At 36.4% G+C, this 21,417-nt stretch overlaps 2 protein-coding genes across 2 annotated transcripts in view; one reads left to right on the plus strand and one right to left on the minus strand.

Annotated features, from left to right (window-relative positions):
* Positions 1-3,203, plus strand: part of LOC121856314 (collagen alpha-2(IV) chain-like) — a 57,078-nt gene extending 53,875 nt beyond the window's left edge. Inside the window, exons 28-31 of the mRNA XM_042351790.1 lie at positions 56-241; positions 1,075-1,252; positions 1,771-1,885; positions 2,212-3,203. Of these exons, the coding sequence (XP_042207724.1) occupies positions 56-241; positions 1,075-1,252; positions 1,771-1,885; positions 2,212-2,565 (833 nt within the window). The 3' untranslated portion in view covers positions 2,566-3,203. The remainder of the gene's footprint in view (positions 1-55; positions 242-1,074; positions 1,253-1,770; positions 1,886-2,211) is intronic.
* A 3,016-nt stretch (positions 3,204-6,219) lies between these two features.
* LOC121856389 (RNA-binding protein 34-like) lies at positions 6,220-21,223 on the minus strand. Its single transcript, XM_042351940.1, has 9 exons — positions 21,121-21,223; positions 18,789-18,925; positions 17,551-18,163; positions 16,219-16,289; positions 14,447-14,634; positions 14,142-14,260; positions 13,708-13,794; positions 13,044-13,196; positions 6,220-9,542 (listed from the first exon to the last, which is right to left on the minus strand). The coding sequence occupies exons 2-9, from the start codon at positions 18,839-18,841 to the stop codon at positions 9,444-9,446; spliced, it is 1,383 nt and encodes a 460-aa protein (XP_042207874.1). The 5' UTR covers positions 18,842-18,925; positions 21,121-21,223; the 3' UTR covers positions 6,220-9,443.
* Positions 21,224-21,417: the final 194 nt, after the last annotated feature.

The raw sequence follows: 21,417 nt of genomic DNA on the forward strand, positions 1-21,417 counted from the left end.
TCTGCTCATTTCAACAAATATATGAGAATTAATTATATTTGTATTCTCTGTGCAGGTCATACTGGCCCGACTGGTGACCCGGCACCCCCAGGTCCACCTGCCAAGTCAAAAGGTTACCTCATCACCCGACACTCTCAGGAGATCCTCTCCCCGCGTTGTCCCATTGGAACAAATGTTATGTGGGAAGGTTTTTCACTTTTACATGTGATGGGCAACCACAGAGCTCATGGACAAGATCTTGGTAAGTAATTACTGTACTGTACGTATTTGTTTTGAATAAATGTAAAATTATATATTTTAATAACTTATGAAGAGAACCATTCATTAGCCGTTTTATTAAAGGTAAAATGCACTTTGTACAAAAGAAACACTCTTGTGTGTCCCTTGTAATGAGTTTTGTTATTTCCCTTCAGCCAGGTTAAGTAACAATGACAACACAAACACAGTAAATCCCATATAATTCTTTTATACAATAATCCAAGTTTGTTAAGTTCTGGGTGCCTAAAATACTGTATCACCCTAAAATTCACTTCAAATCCTATCAGATTATTGTTATTTTTCACTTGGTGTATGAAATAAACTTCCAAAATATTCACTTGCAAAAAAGATGACACTGGCAATTAAAAACTTTCCATTAAAAATCAAGTCACAATACCTTTACCAACCTCACTCTTCCTTGGCTCTATATAAAACAAACTTGAAGCCCAATGAAAACTTCTGGTGGGAACAAGTGAGGGGTATTAAGTCAGTGTGCACCGCCACGCCCAGCTGGCAGAGGATGACTGGCCACAAAACACATGTCCTCAACTATGTCATATGGGGGTATATAGTCCTAGTTCTTTATGCCTCTGACTCACCTACATTGGTGGAAAAAGATGATACAAGTCGTCATATGTGTTTTCCTTAAGTGTAGTGAGAGGGGTACAGGAAGGATAACCCTAGGTTTCTGCTGGGGGATTATGTTTTGCCCCGAGGTGCAAGACAACCTCACTATACCGCTAATTCTTGCATATGACAACTGAATACAGTACTTGAGTATATTTTTATAATCAGTAATTTGTCTACTTGTACTAGGTGCTCCGGGAAGTTGCCTGAAGAAGTTTAGCACAATGCCGTACCTCTTCTGTAATCTGAACAATGTGTGTGACTACTCTCAGAGGAATGATTACTCATACTGGCTCTCAACCACTGAACCAATGCCAATGATGATGACCCCAATACAAGGACCGGATATAGAAAAATATATTTCAAAGTAAGTAAATGTGTGAACCTTTTGACTAATAGTACGGGTATAAGATTTTGTGGTTGACAGATTTTGTGTACGGTTTATACTCTACTGTTAGTTGTTGAGCTTGAGTCTTGGTATGAATCTTTATGGTTTTAGGTGTCGAATGATGAGACTGGAGGACAATGATGGATCGTAGACCAAGAGTTACTGTAGAACTATTGACTTTTTAATGACAATTTCCCCATAGGTGTCACCAGGTTACAGTCTCACACCTCACAAAACCTGATAACTTCACATAATCAACTCTTTAAACTCCCTTTTCCATGTCATTGAGATGGAAAGAGTAATTTCAATAGGAAGGCAAGCATTGCTACAGTCTCAATGTGCTGTAATTATATGGTTATTAATAGGCATGGTATACTAGCATCATTGCAGCAACTTTGCTGGATATAATAACATTGTCATATACTGTACAGTATTATATATAGTACAGAAAGTTGGAAAAAAAATCTTGCATCAAATAAGACCTGTTTCTTTGGCAGATGTGTTGTGTGTGAAGCACCATCACTGGTAATAGCTGTTCACAGTCAGACTCTGGAGATCCCAGAATGTCCAGAAAAATGGGAATCACTCTGGATAGGCTACTCCTTCATCATGGTAAGTCAAATATATCCTAACACTTTATTTACTAACATTTCTATAGATGTGACAATGTTAAGAAGGCTGAACACACTAAGACAGAGTAGAGGGTCAATCTAACATTGGGAGTTCATAAAGAAGCACATCGAGTCTCAGGATGAGAATACCATTAATATTATCCAACATGACCCAGGAACTCTCAACAGATTGAACTTTAGAAAAGACAATGTAACTTAGATTGATAAACAGATGATCACTTGGGATAGTTTCATATTCTGCCAGTTAAAGTATTTTACAACATGAAGAACTTATTCTAATTGTGTGAATGACTTTTTTCCCTCCAGCACACAGACTCTGGGGCCCAGGGTTCTGGCCAGTCGCTCATCTCACCCGGCTCATGCCTCGAGGACTTCCGGTCAAGTCCGTTTATTGAATGCACGGGACACGGTCGGTGTAACTTATTCCCATCGGCCTTTTCTTATTGGTTAGCAACAATTGAAATTGAACAACAATTCAGAAAGCCCGAACAACAGACATTAAAGGCTGGGGATCTTAAATCACGTGTCAGTCGCTGCACTGTCTGTATGAGAAGAAGGGATGGTGGCAATGTAATTCCTACTCCTCCGGCTGAATTTACAGATAGAGGTAGACGTCCATACAACCGCCCACGTGAAGGCAGGATCTACTTTGGTGGTTAAATTATGTGTTAAAAAGCTCTATCAATATTTTTTTTAAATCAGTACTCTAAAAATTATGAATTTCAAAGTAAATTCGATTCTCTTAAGCCCCCTTTTTTACATCCTAATGGCTACATACATTATCATATGTAAGGTAGTTCATGTTCAGGCCATCCCATTTCACAATATGACCTATTAACTATATTTCATGTTTTTGCTTCACAAAAAGTCTTCAATATACTGTACTGTATAGGATGTTAAGGTAGTTCATGTTCTCTCTTGCTTCACAAAATTTATATACCTTGTAGTACAGTATACAGCAACCAATTGTTTTAAAACAATTTGCATGCATGTGTCTTTCCATGTGGTGCTATGTTAGTGTGTAAATTAAAGAAGTTTGTCTTATCTAAGTCAACTGTATTTAGTTTTAAGTAACAATGTCTGCTCACTGCCATTTACTGTATGATACCAGTGTAAGTGAAAAATTCCTTTATAACATAAGTTTAGAGACAATATATTTGTATATAGTAATTGCTTCGTTCCTTTTATTGTTACAACTTTTCTTTTACTTTCTTGATTCTGACACATTCATGTAAACACTTTTCTTGCAGTTAATAATGAGAAAATTTTCATTTTTAGATAATTTCAAATTACTTTTATCGTGTTTATCATTATCCTTATGATTGTTATTATTATTATTATTACTGTGGATAGTCACAACATTGGTAATTTGATCTTTACCACTTGAGTGGTGACAATATAGATCAATGACCCCCTACTTGGTGACTGTGAAGATCAAACTTCTGGGAATTAGGACAAATCACAATGTAGATGACTTAAAATTGCACTCACTGAAGATCCAGTTTTGATAAACTGGTTATGAAATCCTCTGATGTCTGCACTGAAGAAAAGGAATAAACAATAACCCCTGAGGGGGGTACAGGACAGTACTGTACTGACACTAACTAAGTAGGACACCCAGTGTAGACATCTGGCACAGAAAAATCTTGAAATCATGTACCAAAACAAATTAGGAACATCTCATAGCAACCTTAGGATAGACCCTTGTCTGGTACACAGTTATTAAAAAATAAAACATATGCTAGTTAATGCATTAGGGTTGTCTGTACAGTACTGTAGAATAAACATTCTTGCAGCTCAATCTTAAAATCAACATAAATACCTTGGACTGCATGGCAACATAACACCCAATGAAAATGTCTAATATCACAAAAAGAACACTTAGCTGTTTGCAATGGCAGAGCAGGAACAGAACATCCTTGCTTTGTGAAGGGTGACTTAAGTCTAAGGTGGTTGATCACATTTGCATAATTTTTAAATGATGTAAAAAAACAAAAAACAGTGAAGCACTTCTTGTTGTACTCACAGCAAAACCCTCAAGCTTCCCCCCCCCCCTCTTAGAGTACAGTACTTTAATACCAAGTGGATCTCCTCCACGACTCCAGATGAAGCAGAAAGATAATCTAATTATCAAACTTACTGTACATGTTATATCCCAATCACAATTTTAAGCCCTGGAGTTAAGACCTATACATTTACTACCTAAACATAGTAGCCAGATCCATGTCTCAAAAGCTAACCAGCCACATAGCTTTGTGCACAAATAGAGATATACCGTACAGTACTTGTAGTACTGTACATGTAATACACAATAACCTGCATCACCTAGGACGACTGATCCCAGTTCACATCCAACATCACTGTTTAAAGACAAAATAACTCTTATCTGCTGCCAGGTCAGAACAAGAGAACATTCACTAGGTTTGAGTTGTGACTGGTGTCTGAAATTGTTCCTCATCGAACATTTTGTATATATGATGCCACAGACATATGAACAAATTGGAGCATCTTGTTTATAGTTAAAGCAAAGCTCCTAAGTCTTCTCACTTTATGATGCCTTCATAGTTCAGGTGGTATGCAGATGAAATATCATATAATTTCTTAATTCTTTACATCTTTGGATACCAGTCACAAGTTGGGACACAGGGGTCTGGGTTTTAACTCACAGACTAGCTGGCTAAAACCAAGATGCTTGATCCAGTAATAAGGTTACAAAAGCATACAATACATTCACTGTATCAAAGATATAACTACTGTACTGGTATATCTGATTGCAACAACGTAATGTTGAAAACACTGTGGCCAAGCTGCCTGATGTGTAGGATACTACAGCAGTGTCTCCATAACACAGAAACTTAATGCCGTCACTACTGGGGTACAATGTACTTTCTTTGATGCCTTAGTGAAAATTAAGCCTAAAGTGACTGTTTCAGGTTGTAATGCCTGTCCAAACTTCCGACTTGTGCTCAGAGTGCACGGTAAATGCATCACATCTATGGCTCTCATTAGATAGCCTCGCATTTTTCCATTAATTCCTGACAAGTTTCTAGTCCAGTGCCCAATACAGTACAGTATATCAATAACAATCTAGATGAGAATCTTGACTACAGATTCTGTTAAATTGCATTTTCATATAAAATATATATACCTGTAGGTAGTCTATGCAATTGTACTCTATACTGTACACTGCACATATAGTCTCAGAAAAATGTATACAGTATACACTACCGTACAGATTTTCTTAAACACCGTGTGAATGATTGTAACACACACCAGCAACATTGTTCTCACTTACTGATGTATGAGGTCCACCACAAAAGAGGAAAATGTTGCTGTAATATAAACATTCATGCAATCGCCATGAAAATCTGTGGCGGTGTGTATGCATTTTTGACACCCTGTAGTTTATATAATTACACAAAATATTTCACAATAGGAAATACAATCAAATATTTGTCATAAGTGTGAACAAAATATCACAACCAGCTCATATCATCTATCTTAGTAAAAAAAAAAATAAAACTCAAATTAGATACAGTATAACACTATCATTCACCTTATTGGTCACAGAAGCCATAATTCTAATCATAAAAGCAATGAACATGACCTTTAAAACCATGACCCCCAAACCTTATCAAAAAAGCGATCTGGGCAAGAACCTGACCTCTCCCAATATTTAGTCAAGAATAATAATGACCTTGACCTAATGACACCCTAAATCACTAGTGACCTTGGATGCAGTACTAGTGCGTGAAGAGAACCCCCAAAAACACCTGTGCAAATATCGTTTTTATGTAACTAAAGAATCAGTAACATGATAGTTGATGAGGGAGTGACATGATGGTTGATGAGGGAGTAACATGATGGTTGATGAGGGAGTGAAATGATAAGCTGGTATGGGAGTAACATGATGGTTGATGGAGGAGTAACATGATGGTTGACATGGGAGTAACATGATGGTTGATGAGGGAGTAACATGATGGTTGATGAGGGAGTGAAATGATAGCTGGTATGGGAGTAACATGATGGTTGATGAGGGAGTGAAATGATATGCTGGTATGGGAGTAACATGATGGTTGATGAGGGAGTGAAATGATAGCTGGTATGGGAGTAACATGATAGATGGTATGGGAGTAACATGATAGCTGGTATGGGAGTAACATGATAGCTGGTATGGGAGTAAACATGATGGCTGGTATGGGAGTAACATGATAGCTGGTATGGGAGTAAATATAATAGCTAGTATGGGAGTAACATGATAGCTGGTATGGGAGTAAACATGGCAGTAGATCAGAGGCGAAATAAAACAACTCATATCAACGATCAAATTTACTCTACACTAGTTCACACCAAAAGAAACACAAACAGATTGTACCAACTTGTGTTTTTTGTACAAGTACCAAAGGTGTTCAGTATGTAAACTTTTGTCCATAAGGTGTTCAGTACATATAACTTTAGTCCATAAGGTGTTCAGTATGTAAACTTTTGTCCATAAGGTGTTCAGTACATATAACTTTAGTCCATAAGGTGTTCAGTATGTAAACTTTAGTCCATAAGGTGTTCAGTACATATAACTTTAGTCCATAAGGTGTTCAGTCTGTAAACTTTTGTCCATAAGGTGTTCAGTACGTATAACTTTAGTCCATAAGGTATTCTGTCTTCTACAACTTTCACCCATCTTATTTATTGCACCAGGGTCTTACGTGAACATTCATTTCATCTTTCTTTAACCCTTATTTGGCAGCTAAAGATTCCTTACCCCACCCACATGTAAAATGGAACACAAGGAACATTGAGCTTCCACTGATAATGGCTGCCATCCCAACAGCTAACTTCTCATGATGATGGCTGTATTTAAGGGTTAAAGCCAAAAATAAAATGATTTAACTGGTGTACAAAATTACTATCTTTTGTGGATTCAATATTAACTTATAAATGCAATAACCTTCCCATTATATCTTCAAGGGAAAACTAAGAAAAATTAATTAGTTAGAAAGGGAGAATAAGCATAGTTATTGCTGCAGATTTTTTGCCAAGATTAAAAATGACTACCACTCTATTACTCTAGTCACTGACAATGAATCCATTGTCTCTAAAGCAAATAAAGGTAATTATCACAAATTTATCATAAGGTTATTAAGAAACAAATATCCTAACTACTGTAGAAGGATCCCTCAACTTACAGAAATGTTGTCTAACTTATTTTTCCATACACTTCATTTATATAATTATAAATGCATTCAGATGGGCAAAAAATTCCCTGCAACATACTAAGTCAACTAAATCTTATTTTTATAAACTATGTACAATTATACAGAAACGTAGTCCTTGTTTACAGAAGGATTCTCTTCCTGATGACCCTTGAGATGTGCAAAAATTCCATAATCAAAACTGATTTTACCATAAGAAGCAATGTATCAAGGAAGAATTTTGAGGGTACTGTACTGTATTTGATTGTTTTTTATAAAGAAAGATTAAAAAAAAAATTTAACAATTAAATAAGTATAAATAAACATAAAATATAAAATACAAGTGAGAGGTTTGTGTGTGTGTTCTCTCTTTCAGTCATGTGTCAACTGATGCACCTCTATGTGGTTCACCAGCTGCCACCACCCCAAAACAGTTTGACTACACTACCATCTCCAACCAGTTTTACCAATCTTATGACATTAAAACATTAAGCATGTAATACATGTAAGAATAAATAAGACTTATGTAAGGTGTAGTAAAGATTGCTATATAGGAAGGTGAGTGTGTGTTCCCCCGATCACAGTCGGGTATCAACTGATGCGTCATCTCTTGTTAATTCTTCTCAGTTGGAAGTATTTCACATGTGTAAATTTACAATAAGTGAGCAATACCTTTACTGTATTATCAACATATTACAGAACTGTACTTCCTTCTTTAAATGGGACTAGTGAAAAGAAAAAGGATGCTGGTTCTTCAAAATGTAACCCTTAAAAGGCAAGAGCAAACCTTGCCTAAGTCTGTCTCCAAAGACTTAACACTAAGACAATGAAAATATATTTAAGGTCATACAACAGAAAAGAAATAATATTAAATACACTACTAAAAAATGCAGTTGTAGTAAAAATTCCACTTTAAAACTGTGTAGAGTAGCACTTACGGTGGTAGACTTCCTGTACCATCCAGTCAGCCAAGATGGCTTGTGTCATTTTAGTTTACAGGCAGTTTATCTTTATACTACTGTACATAGTACTGTGTACAGGCATCCCCCGGGTTACAGAAGGTATGTGTCCTTGAAAATTTGTCCGTAACGTGAAACCAATTTTCCTAGACTTCCATTATATAATTAGAGATGCGTTCCCCAGGAAATGTTTTTGGCAAAAGACGTAATACAAGCACATTTATGAATGAAAATAATTTTTTAACACATACATTGATTAATTATTTTATGATACAATATGATAATAAACATACAAAACCCTTGAATTTCAAACAATGTTGAGTGCTGTGTCAGGTGAGGTGGTGCAATCGGAGTTACTGTGAGGGAGATGGAGGGGCACCACTGGCTCCTGCCTCGCCCTGTACAGTAATCCACAAGGACGAATTTTTTGTCCTTTTTCTGAATTTATTGGTCGTACTTTACAAAATCCGTATGAGCGAATTTCCATAACCCGGGGATACCTGTACCTGTATTTCATTTAGTGTTTGGCAATATTTATATATTTTTCTTCATCTTTATTAACCCCAGAAGCTTATGGAAAACCTTCTATTAATAAAAATTTTCATTCTGCATCTCAAAAGTCATCCCATATTTTTAATCCATCTAAAATAAAAAAAATTGAGGGATACTGTACTGTACTTTACCTGTATATATTCAAGTCTGTACCATTAGAGAAAGCCAGTTACATTTCATATTACGGCACAGGAAAAAAAACAACAAGTCCACAAAAACCCATTTGCCTTCTCAGTAAAATAAACCCCGTGAATAGCACTACTGTACAGCATCACCTCATACAATACTTAACAACTATGATAACTTGATAATAATCTTTATAAACACTGTCCAGTAATTCATTATTAAACACTGAAGAAGAATTGGAGGTCTCAGGTGTCTTCTTCATCCCAGTTTGATATCAATAAGTTGGAGCTCAAGTTGTCTTCTTCACTTTAGGTTTGGTGCTCGTTTACTGGTGATCTCAGTTGTATTCTTCACCTTAGGTTTGGTGCTCGTTTACTGGTGGTCTCAGTTGTATTCTTCACTTTAGGTTTGGTGCTCGTTTACTGGTGGTCTCAGTTGTATTCTTCACTTTAGGTTTGGTGCTCGTTTACTGGTGATCTCAGTTGTATTCTTCACCTTAGGTTTGGTGCTCGTTTACTGGTGATCTCAGTTGTATTCTTCACCTTAGGTTTGGTGCTCGTTTACTGGTGATCTCAGTTGTATTCTTCACCTTAGGTTTGGTGCTCGTTTACTGGTGATCTCAGTTGTATTCTTCACCTTAGGTTTGGTGCTCGTTTACTGGTGGTCTCAGTTGTCTTCTTCACCTTAGGTTTGGTGCTCGTTTACAGGTGATTTAAGTTTTTTTCACCTTAGGCTTGGCCCCAGTCAGTTGACGGGCTACGGATAACTTCTTTTTATCTGTCTTGGTGAGTTTTCCTTTTGCCTTCTTCACCTGTAAGTAAAAGTATCACTACATAAAAAAAAAGTGTCTGTATGTTAGATGTGCCTCCCTTGTGTGTATGTGTATGTATGTATGTATGTGTGTGTGTGTGATCTAAACCTTATCACCTGTACAGTAGTTTGTAAACGTTTAGTTCAGACACTCTACAAGGCATTCCGTATAAATGGAACCAACAGGGCATGGTTAGGGGTTAGTTAGGTTTAGGAAGAGAAATTATTTATTTATACAAGGTTAGGAAATAAATAAATAAATTCTCTTCCTAATCCTCACCAACCCTACACAGGTTGGTACTGCACATCATCCAACATTACCTGGTGTTACAGGCCATACATCATTCTACTAAGCTTCCAGCAGTTAATAAACACAAACTTTGACCCCTGACACCTTTTTCCTCAATGTTTTATCTCATAATTTTTAAGGCAGTAGACAGTGATACATTATTCTGACCATAAATGCTTCAGATTCATGAGTCTGAATCTCAGGGTTCATAAAGCAGCAGAAGAGGTGACAGGACCTGTGTTCATGACTACACATTCTTTTCCCCACATTCAATGTTCACAAACCACCTCTTTCACACACATACACACAATACTCGAATCCATTTCCATTTACATGTTGCCTCGGTGACATTTGTTTTCATTACATCAAGCGCCGCCAAGGATGTTATTACCACAATCAATCAAATCCATTACTACATCAATATAATCTTTAACTTCTGCTTTTCCAATTCCCTATCCACCACAACTACTTTTATTTTATTGTTTTCAAGTCTCAAGAGATTTATTTTACATCCAACCTTGAATTCACTCACAATTACCTGATCACTCATATCATTCCCAACTTCCTGTCTTTCTATTAATATTAGTTCCATAACATCAAATATCAATTCTAACTACAGCCCACATCATCAAGTAACCAATAACTACCCAGATACATTTAATAACTAAGGTACTGTATAGTGATGAGGTGCATCTCTTTCTTGCTTTTAATTTCCACCATAAACCATCTCCTGTCAGCTCCTGGGAAGTCTTTTTGCCTCTAATCACTAATGTCCAGTCAAAGGTAAACTTATGCAGCTTGTTTTTGTTGCATAATTCTTAAATATATTTCCTGGGCCAAGTATATTACATAAACACCATTGTGTGTGTTTCATCGTGTGCTTGAAAATATTATGCCTTTATATTATGTTCCCTTTTATCTCTCTATTTTATGTGTGATTTTCTAGTCATTTCTATTACCTCCCTACATTAGGCTACATCTCTGAGTGTGTTAAAAGTGCTACAGTAAAATACAGTACAGTACACAATTACTAAGCTGGTGAAAGCAAGCAGTACTGTACTGTCTGTTTCACTTCCTCTCCTGTCGCTCTCTACACTGTCTTGAGGTGATTGTACCCTTTTATTCTGTACACCCATAACACAAAAGGGAGAAGAGTACAAATAACAGATGGTGTATAACATCAATGTCAAATACTGGTCAACACTCTTTGCATTGTTACCTGTGTTTACTGGTAAAATAGCACTACATAGATCTTGATATTAAATTGCTCTTCCCTCTCTTTGGGGAAAACGCCATAATATATCTGTGGTTGAAAACATGTGACCACTATAAATTATTACCTATATACTGTACTTGCTGCCTAAAACTTAAATGAGGATTTGGATCCCCAAGGAGTATAAACATATTCCCCATACAGTAGTTCAAATTCAACCATGTTATAATGACCTCGCTTTAAGCTGATTTTCTGAAAGCATGTGAGATGCACCAGATGTGCTCTTGACAAACTGCCCACACAGAATACACATCCATGCTCTTCATTTTTATTTCAGTTTCATATTAACTATTTTTTATTTCTAATTCACATTAGATTATTGAAATCCACTCTCTGAGTGCACAGAAGAGTTGTGCAATGCACCGTTTTTCTTATACAGTATCTATGTTTCTAGAACCTTCCTAAGAGGACGAGATGCTGTCCCTAGACCAACTTCATGAGTACAGTACTTGGATTCACAGATGACAAATTTGCTGATAACAAGGACTTGGTGAATTTTTAAGTCTGTATATGCTAGCCAATATGTACAGATGTAACATTTAAAAAAGTTATTTGTGTACAGTAATTCACCTTCAGTGTTTGCTATCACATCTGACATTAAATAACCATGTAAACAAAGATGCTGAGTACAAGAATGCAATCAATAATGATATGGGAATTTAAACCATGTCCAAGGAACAATAATCACACTCAATGCAATATTTGGAACAGAGGTACAGTACTGTATGGAAGTTTAGCCCCCATAAGTCCTGCACGACACAACAATATCTCACTGTAAGACACCTCAAAGTTAGTATTCCGAGCACTCAAATAAATGTTGAATAAACAAGCACAGTGGGCATCTTGTGATTAAGATAAGGGACAGACACACAAAGACATGTGAATTCCTTGCTATGTTAAAAAAATAAACTACTGTATATCAAGTCAGCTGTTGTCATATCCAGTACAGTACACTCACCTTATGATAACTTTGTTGCTTAATCTTAATCCACTTACGGGTCAAACTGGAGCAGCCGATTTAATCCAAACATGTAATCGAGACCACAAACTAGACCTAAGCTTTACGTTTATGGATCACCTGAATATTAGCCCACTCAGATAATTTCAAGATGGTAAAATTTAGACTGGTTAAGCTGAGGGTGTTAAACTTGAGGGGAGAGCTTGGGGGCTATTCTTCAGGTGATCTCTAGAAGGTAAAATTCTAAATGGTTTCACTCATGGTTTTGACTACATCACTGATTTAACCCATCGTTTGTCTTCGCAATGTTTGATGCCACGAGTATACTAACAAATCCATAAACAGGTCAAATAACTGGGGACTTTTATATCACACATATTACCAGTGGTTATAAAATGTCAAGACCAAATACATTGACAATATAAATAATGCAATAAAGAGCATAAAAATCTGTTCAGGTCAACTACGGATACAAAAAACAGAAAACAATAAAGCATCACAAATCTATGGTGAATGTTTTACTTGTCCTACTAACAAACCTGACTGGACCAGGAAGCAAGACTGGATGGATGGACAGGTGGGATGTGGAGCTAGGGCATACAGCATAAACACCAATATATTGTACTGTAGTGGCTAGCTGGTACTTATTCAGTTGTCTCTCTCTTAAGTCAAGCAGTGTCTAGCTCACACAAGGTTGTTTCTTTAACCAAGCATTTATCACCTTTCTATACTAATTAGGTAAGTGAGGTTTATATCACGAATAAAACCAAATTGTTAGCCTTTTTTCACCATGCCATGTGACAAAAGGTGGAACCCTGGAACTCTCATACATTTTAACAGATCCCAGCCTTCCTAAAATTGTAGGCTTTCAGTAACTTGTAAGCATTTACAGTACATATTATTTACAAAAATTAATGTGCCTAAGTCTTGTAAACTTTAAAACAACAAATATATAAATTAATCACTACAGTATTGTACTTACCTTCTTAAACTCCTTGGTTTTTAACATCTTTTTCCCAGAGAAGTCTCCCTGTGGCTTTGGCTTGGTCTTTTCTTCCTTGCCCTGAATAGGCTTCATAAAAGCTAAACCCTTTTTGGCTGGTGATCCTAATTTCTTCTCTTTTGGCTTCTTGACCTGAAAGATGAAGGAATGATCGTAAAATCACTAAATCCAGCAGTCTGCAACCATGCAGGTCTTTTTAATATGCTAACCATACCTAAGGGGAAGAGGTATGTATACAACCCCATTTACCAGCTGGGGATGATCATACAGTCATCAAGTAAGGCTGTTACTTTGATGGTAAATCAACTGCTTTCAAATAATGAAAACTTCATGAAGGAATAAAGGGATTCCACTTTTTGTTTTCACTGTAAATACTCAAGTAACTAAATTAGGCTAGGTGGACTACATATTGGTTACCAGAGGGAAATATGAGATAGAGTACTGTACATTCACCAATACTGTATCACATAAACTGGCTATCAGGAACTTCTCTGTACCATGAGTACTTATGAAATTTAAATATTGAAAAATCCAAGGCTGTTTACAAACACAAAATCCAGCAACAACTGGATTCAAGAAAATTGTTTAAAATTGTGTGTATTATGAATTTTTTTTTACAGATTACTGAGAAAAAGTTACTTACCTTTTCAAGACAGCGTTGCACTCGAAGCAGGCGACCCATGAAAGGTGTTTTGTTCAAATTCAATGCAACCTCCACTGAATCTGGAGACTGAAATGAAAAGTTTCTTCATAATTTGACTTCCTGCATGAGAATATAAACAATATAAAGACTAATTTACAACAGGTTTAGATAGATTATAGCCAAGTAGCTCTCATAATAGACTACTGATGGTAACTCTTGATATACGGTACCTTCCATCCCTCATTTAAGCAAACAAGGTTGAACCCCCCTTTGGATTTACAAGTCACCCCTCCATTCCCCTCACATTAGGTTATATACTTGTTCTCCATGATTCAGGAAGTCTTATAAGTAAGATGAATCCATTGACTTGGAATCCACTAATCTCTAACAAAATTAAAATGAACCAACTATTGTATACAAAAAACAAAACTTACCATGAAGTTAACATAACCAAATCCTTTACCAGAAGCCATTTTCTTATCCCTGATGATACGCACACTTTCTATTTCACCACAGTCTATAAAGTGTTGTCGTAGTGCCTCTTCTTCTGCTTCTGTTGGTTAAAAAAATAAAAATAAAACGTAGTTTACTTCAACATCAATTGAGTGTTTACTGTATACTACTCCATGAAAGTCACTGCCACGAAGAAAACCAATATGGCATTTGAAGAAGACATAATGTGGCGATTAATAAATACTATATTACCTAACACACAATATACCATACACTTGCTACTCACCAAATGTAAGGTTGCCAATAAATAATGAACATTTTACATCTCTTTTATCAGAAGCAACAGCTCGGTCAACTCGCAGGTGCTTCTCGTTAAACTTTATACCATTTGCTTCCAACGCAGCTTCCATCATATCAACGGTCTCAAAACGCACATAAGCGGAGAGAGAGGAACGTGATTCATGGAAGATACTCCTGTGAATTAGAAAGAAAATAGGAGTGATGGTACAGTACTTCTTTCCCTGCCATTTCCCACAATAGTACAAGCTGTCCCAAATCAACACTATCAAACTATTTTTATCATAGATTCTCTCCAACTACTGTTAAATATACATTCTGCCAAGCTGTTCCCCATTCACAAAACAAGACATTTTCCTCTTGATTTCTAATTTTACTGAACCAAGAAATTATCAAACAAAAGAGAATGGGATAAACAAATGCTTCGCTACTCTTAAATATACTGTAAATGCATCACTATCTTTTTCTGTGAAAGTTGTAATGGGAGATGTACTGTTTAAGTCACAGCAACACTACACACAGTAAGATATACTGTTTAAGTCACAGCAACACTACACTCAGTAAGATATACTGTTTAAGTCACAGCAACACTACACACAGTAAGATATACTGTTTAAGTCACAGCAACACTACACACAGTAAGATATACTGTTTAAGTCACAGCAACACTACACACAGTAAGATATACTGTTTAAGTCACAGCAACACTACACACAGTAAGATATACTGTTTAAGTCACAGCAACACTACACACAGTAAGATATACTGTTTAAGTCACAGCAACACTACACACAGTAATATTGTCCTAAGTTTAAGAAGTTGCTAAGAAGTCACAGTCTGTTCGTTATGGATGTGTACAATACTCACTGCCCTAGTCCTCTCACTTGGGTATGCTAGTGTCTCCTGCTACAGTACTGTGATAATAACCACATTGTAGCAGAGATCTGTCAACCTATAGCACCTTACTAATTTAATGTTTTCTTGGAACTGTTTGTCATTAATTATAAGAAAATTATATTCCTGCATAATGAGTCCACAAAAAAAAATAAAAAAAAAATAATATATATATACTGTATATAATAATAATGATAATACCCTGTAATATTCCCTTGAAAGGATGTCTGTAATATAGGAGCAGGAAGCTTGCTCCTCCCTACAGCATCTTGGGTCAGATGTGGAAAGGGTGTCAACCAGATGACCTAACCAAACATGGCAGGACAAGCTCACCAGAAGTAATAAGGGTAATAGAATAACCACTGGCTTCCTTCCCCCATTAAAGAAGTAAATACAAAAATAAAGAAGATTTTACTTGAAAGTGATAGTCAGTGTTGCCAGAGTAAGGTGATCCACAACTCAGTTTATTCACAGTGCGTACATGAGACTTTTTTCCAGGGAATTAAAATACAGCAAACATGAAGATATGGTTAAAACAGTCAAGATGATGTTAGAAATAAGAAATATACAACAGATAAGCATGTCCAGGCTGAGACCACACACGGCCAATACCAGAGGTCTGTTTTCAGATGGTCAACACATATGTCCTTATCATACTGAGGCAAAACAATGTCCTGATGTATATTGTGGATGTACTGAATAACTTACTAGAACAGGTGGTCAGTAGCCTCCCCCAATTAACACTGATTGTTGTGTCCTGCCTGATGCCTTTGCCCAGAATCTTCATGAGCAATATAAGTGAAGGAAAGCATCTCTACACTACACAAGACTGTTTTTTTTAAGTTTACAGTACACAAAAACACTTACTTGATAACAGCTTCTTTTTTGCTTTTCTGGGGTTCAGGTACAGCTGCATTTCTGAATCTCACCGCCTCTACCTGCAAGACAAAATAGACAAATATTTTCATAAAATTTTCCACAAAACACAAGCAAGAAGGCTGAAGCTGAATATAACTCGTTAATTAGCTGCTCTGGTGTCTTTCCCCATTGAATGGTAATTTCTTCAATTATTACTGATTATTTCACCACATATTAGCTTACTAGTCGTTCGGGCGGTTGATCCATTCTTTGTTACATTGCTATGAACTTTATTTGTTCAGTGTTTGTACAGGAGGAAACCTGTGATGTTTGGTAAAGTCACACTGGATAACACCCTTCTCACATGTGTCTGGGCCAAGCAGGACAATGATGACAGTGGTGAGAGATAACACGTTTCCACTGTACCACCAACATCATCGTGTTACTTCTGGTCGGGTACCAACACCCTCAGTTAATTAGTTATGTTTTTACTTCAGAAATTGCCTCGATGTATAGAATAATCACAAAAATTTTTTTTACAGAACGAAGACAATTAGGTACGTGTAACCACTGCCATTTTTTTGATTTGTAAATAAACTGAGCTACAAAGAGATCAATCTCCGGCTATGGCTCACTTTGCATGGCATGTGAAAAGTCCGGTATCGCAATACAGTACTGTCCTTTTCAGTAGCCGAGTGCAAACTATATACTGCACGTATTGCCCCACTGAACTCGGTGCTGAATTATGAAACAGCCAAGCAACAGTGATAAAGAAATAAATTAATATTCACTCAAAATAAGTGATAAAGAAGAGCCCTTGCATGTAGTATACAGTAACTGAGTTTATCCTGATCAACAATGTCTTCTTAAAGTTAGTTAAAGAATATGACATTCTATAAAGACAGACGGAAAATTGTCTGAGTTACGGTCACACATGTAGTAAATATTTACCCCCCAAAACACTGTTTATGCTCATTATCACTAAACATAGACATTAACGTTGCAGGTACCTGGACAGTATACCAAATTTCCTTTCAATCCCAAGGAATTTCTGAAGTGAATAAATGGAAACATGTTGGACAGATGGACCCCCACCACACTTGAGTGATGTATAGATGCAAACAGAAGTCCTGTCAACTCTAACATAACATAACCTAAACACCCCCACATAGTATTGGGTGTTTAATCAAGTGAAATAATCTGGGGAGGGAGAGCTAATCTTCAGGTGATCCAAAAGATGTAACATCACTCCTGAACAAAACTAAAATAAAAAATAGACAACAGAAACAACACAGTGATAACAAAAGCTACCAGTATGACATTATTACAGTATGTACCCACCTTCCCATATTTGTTGAAGAGACGACTAATTTCTTTACGCTTGGTTTTTATGTTCACATTTCCCACAAACACTGTTCTTGTGTCCTTCTCTTTTTCCTCATCATTTGTCACTCTCTTTATCTTCTTTGGTGCAGCCTTTGCAGTGTCTTTATTTTCTTCAGTGTTTACATTTTTGTTCTTCCCAGGAGCTGCAGATGAATCCCCATTCACTTCTGCAGCGTCAGTCATCGGCGTGTCTTTCTTTTCTTCGACACCTTCCATATTTTCAATTTTCTCAGCATCTGCAGATGTGTTTCCATTCTGCACTATACCTCCTAATTTCTTCTTTTTATTCCTCCTCCTCTTCTTCTTGATACCTGGAGCTTCAGCAATTGTCACGTCTCCATTTTCTTTATTTTGATTTTTCTCGGCAACAACAGATGTGTCTCCATTTTCTTGGGTATTTCCTGGTGTCTTCTTTTTCTTTTTCTTCTTCTTATTTTTCTTGGGAATGGCGGACGCGTCAACAACAGTTACATTGGCTTTAAGTTCCTCGACAGAGTCATTAATATTTGCTAAATTCTTCTTCTTCTTTTTCTTGTTCTTCTTTTTGGTAATTGTTTTGTCTGGACTCCTGTACAACAATGAAAATCATATTAAAGACAGTCATTAAACATATTAAAGACAGCCATTAAAACAAATACAAAATGAATTTTAAATACGGTGAATTCTGCAAGTAATGGATCACAATTTAATGGCTGTACAGTAGTCTATTAGAAGATTTCACATGAACTGTTGCTTTCTGGATATCCAATATTTACCTCATACCATATTTTAACTTATTCCTTGGTCTTTCTCTTCAACCATCCTATTTACTGTTCTTTTACTATCCATTCTCTCAACCTGTTCATCCCACATTAGCACACCCCAGTTAGCAGCCCTCTGTAGAACGGCACTGTATTATTGTATCGGTCATCCAGCAAAGTTAGGTTTAGGGTGGGTTAGGTTGGGGTTTCCCGATGATTTTTGTTGTTTTGAACGATTCTGACCTTCATTTCATATAGGTGGATGACAGAAACGATAATTTTACCGAACAAACTAACTTCCACTCTGCCTATATATAGCTATTCATAGTATATCTCTATTTCTACATCCAATTTATCCCAGACGTAACTCATGAGCAGGTTGTATTACTGTATATCAATTATCCGGCAAGCTTGGGAACAGAAACAGATTGGATACTTAAGTAACTTTCTTACTTTGCGACTGGATCTGGCTTGACTTCAGTTTTCTTATTTGCTTTCTTCTTCATTATCAAATATGTGCTGAGTTCTGCTGGGGACCTTTGTGTAACTGTTAGGCCCAGCTAAGGTAATGCTTCTAAAGTCTGCAATATCTGGAAAGAAACAAAGTTGTGATAATTACCAAAGAGACATTAGCATTATTTCTTTACTTCAACCGACCTCGGGTACATCATAATTACAGTACATAATGATTAGTAGTAGTAGTAGTATGTATATTTAAAAGTTGAAGATATGAGCAAAGATGTGTGGAGTACAGTACAGTATTTCTATTTGTTGCTAAAACAATGACCCACTGTGCTCACTTTTGTACCACTATAGTATACTGTACTGTACACTCCTCCATTACTTCCCTTCTATAAGGTTCCAATATCTCTCCTCTCCTCTGCTGTATCAGGAGAGCCATTAGTTACACCAAAGCTAAATGGTTGACATAGCAAGATTTAACTACTGTACCCGATTTGATGGGATAATTTGTTGTATTTTTATTGCTTAAATGGTATCTGACTCATGCAAGTATGTTCCGCCAATCACCGAGTCTAACACCAGTTGATAGAATTGGAAGAAACTTTGTGAAAACGTTATTTACAATCTAGTAAATAAATAAATATAAACGTGAATGCACAGAACCAATTAGAACTTGACCAAATTAACCTAACCTAAATTAACCTGCCTAACCCAATCTAGCTTACCAGAAAAACCTTTTAAAAATTACCTAACGACACCGAAATAATTCTCGTTTCGATCTATATATTTAATAGACTGTAATTAACATTTCCACGAAGTTTTGTCGAATTCTATAAATCACTTCTGGTGTTAGTCTAAAAAACCTACCTGGTACCAAACTAACCAACAACTGAACATACAGGAAATAAGTTACACCTATGCACCTCAGAAAATGCAATAATCAAGGCATGAATTTACTATATGCTAACATTTATTCAAGGTAAAATTATCGTTTCTATCATGCACCTATTTTCCAAAGGTCAGAATCGTTCAAAACACATGGAAACCCATCGGAAAAACAATTTCAACTCAACCTAAACCTAAATTCGCCGGTCCGACTAATTAACCAAATGTAGCCTCAATTAAGTCAAATAATGGTCTTACATGAATAAATTGGACGGCTAATCACTTCTTGACTAGTATTTGGTGTCAGAAAGTCACAAAAAATTGGAAAACTTACTTTAATCTGAGTTAATAGATCGCGTGCATGTACCTAACCTAACCTCGACTAGTATTTGGTGTCACGAAGTCAAAAAAAATTGGTAAACTTAATTTAATCTGAGTTAATAGACACAAGTGCATGTATCTAACCTAACCTAATCTAATCTAACTTAACCTAACACAACACAACTCAGATTAAATTAAGTTTACCAATTTTTTGTGACTTTATGACACCAAATAATAATCGAGAAGTGATTCACAGCCCGAATTACGCTTGTACGACCATCATTTGACTTCATTGCGGCTACATTTGGGTAATTCCTCGCTCCCTTGGTACATGCGCGCGATGTATTAACTCAGATTAAAGTAGGTTTTCCAATTTTTTGTGACTTTGCGACACCAAATACTTGTCGAGAAATGATTGGCAGTCCGATTTATTCATGTAGGACCATTATTTGACTTCATTACGGCTATATTTTGCTACATTTGGGTACATTTGGGTAATTAGTCGGACCGGACAATAATACCTTACTCAGCAACATCATGACCAAACCAACAGTCTAGTTGAGTTACTGCACCCACTATGACAAGTCTTATAGAACACCTGCACATTAACAGGACCACTAACTCTCGACAGGAGCTGCCATGCACAGGCCAACCGGCCTATTGCAGACTCCTTGTGTTCTTATGTTCTAGCAAAGTTTTCTAAGTGAATCATACTCATTAGCGTAAACCCTTCTATCACTTGATTAATTCTAGTTACATTTTGCAGAGCTGTATAGCAAAATAGTGTGTCTGTTATTATTAATAGCTCACAGCATAAAAATTCACTTCCTGACATTGCCTCGAACTGGTACTGTACTGAAAAAATTGACAAGCCATCGATTATTTAATGCCTCTAATACCTAATATACTACATCTTAAGCCTGTAAATATTCAGGTTCATGAACTATAATACAGGGTTCATAATTACAACATATAACTCGTATACGCTAGGATCATACACAAGTTGACAAATGGAATAACTTTTTAACTCGCTAAACTTCTTAACAATTTATCTTAGGTCTATAAATACTAAGGTTCATAAACTATAATATTCAGATAATACTGGACTCATACTTACAACTTAACACTCAGTAACCAACACAGACAGCAGGTACTACGGTAGGCGACAACGTGGTACGCACGCGTTGGTCTGAGGTCCCCCCGGCTCCCCAGCATCCACCCCCACCACCCCCAGGAAGGCTAATGTTATAACGCACACCGGACGTTACTTATCTTATGATCAACACACTAAAGGTTATAAAAATATATAGATATTTATTCAGTAAAATCGTCATACAAGTTTACATTTACCTAGCATGTATATAGATAATGCTGGTCTACACTTTAGCATGAAGGTATTTAAACAATATACTGT

Source organism: Homarus americanus, unplaced genomic scaffold (assembly GCF_018991925.1).
Source record: "Homarus americanus isolate GMGI-L3 unplaced genomic scaffold, GMGI_Hamer_2.0 scaffold48220, whole genome shotgun sequence".
In the NCBI taxonomy this organism is placed as follows: Eukaryota; Metazoa; Arthropoda; class Malacostraca; order Decapoda; family Nephropidae; genus Homarus; species Homarus americanus.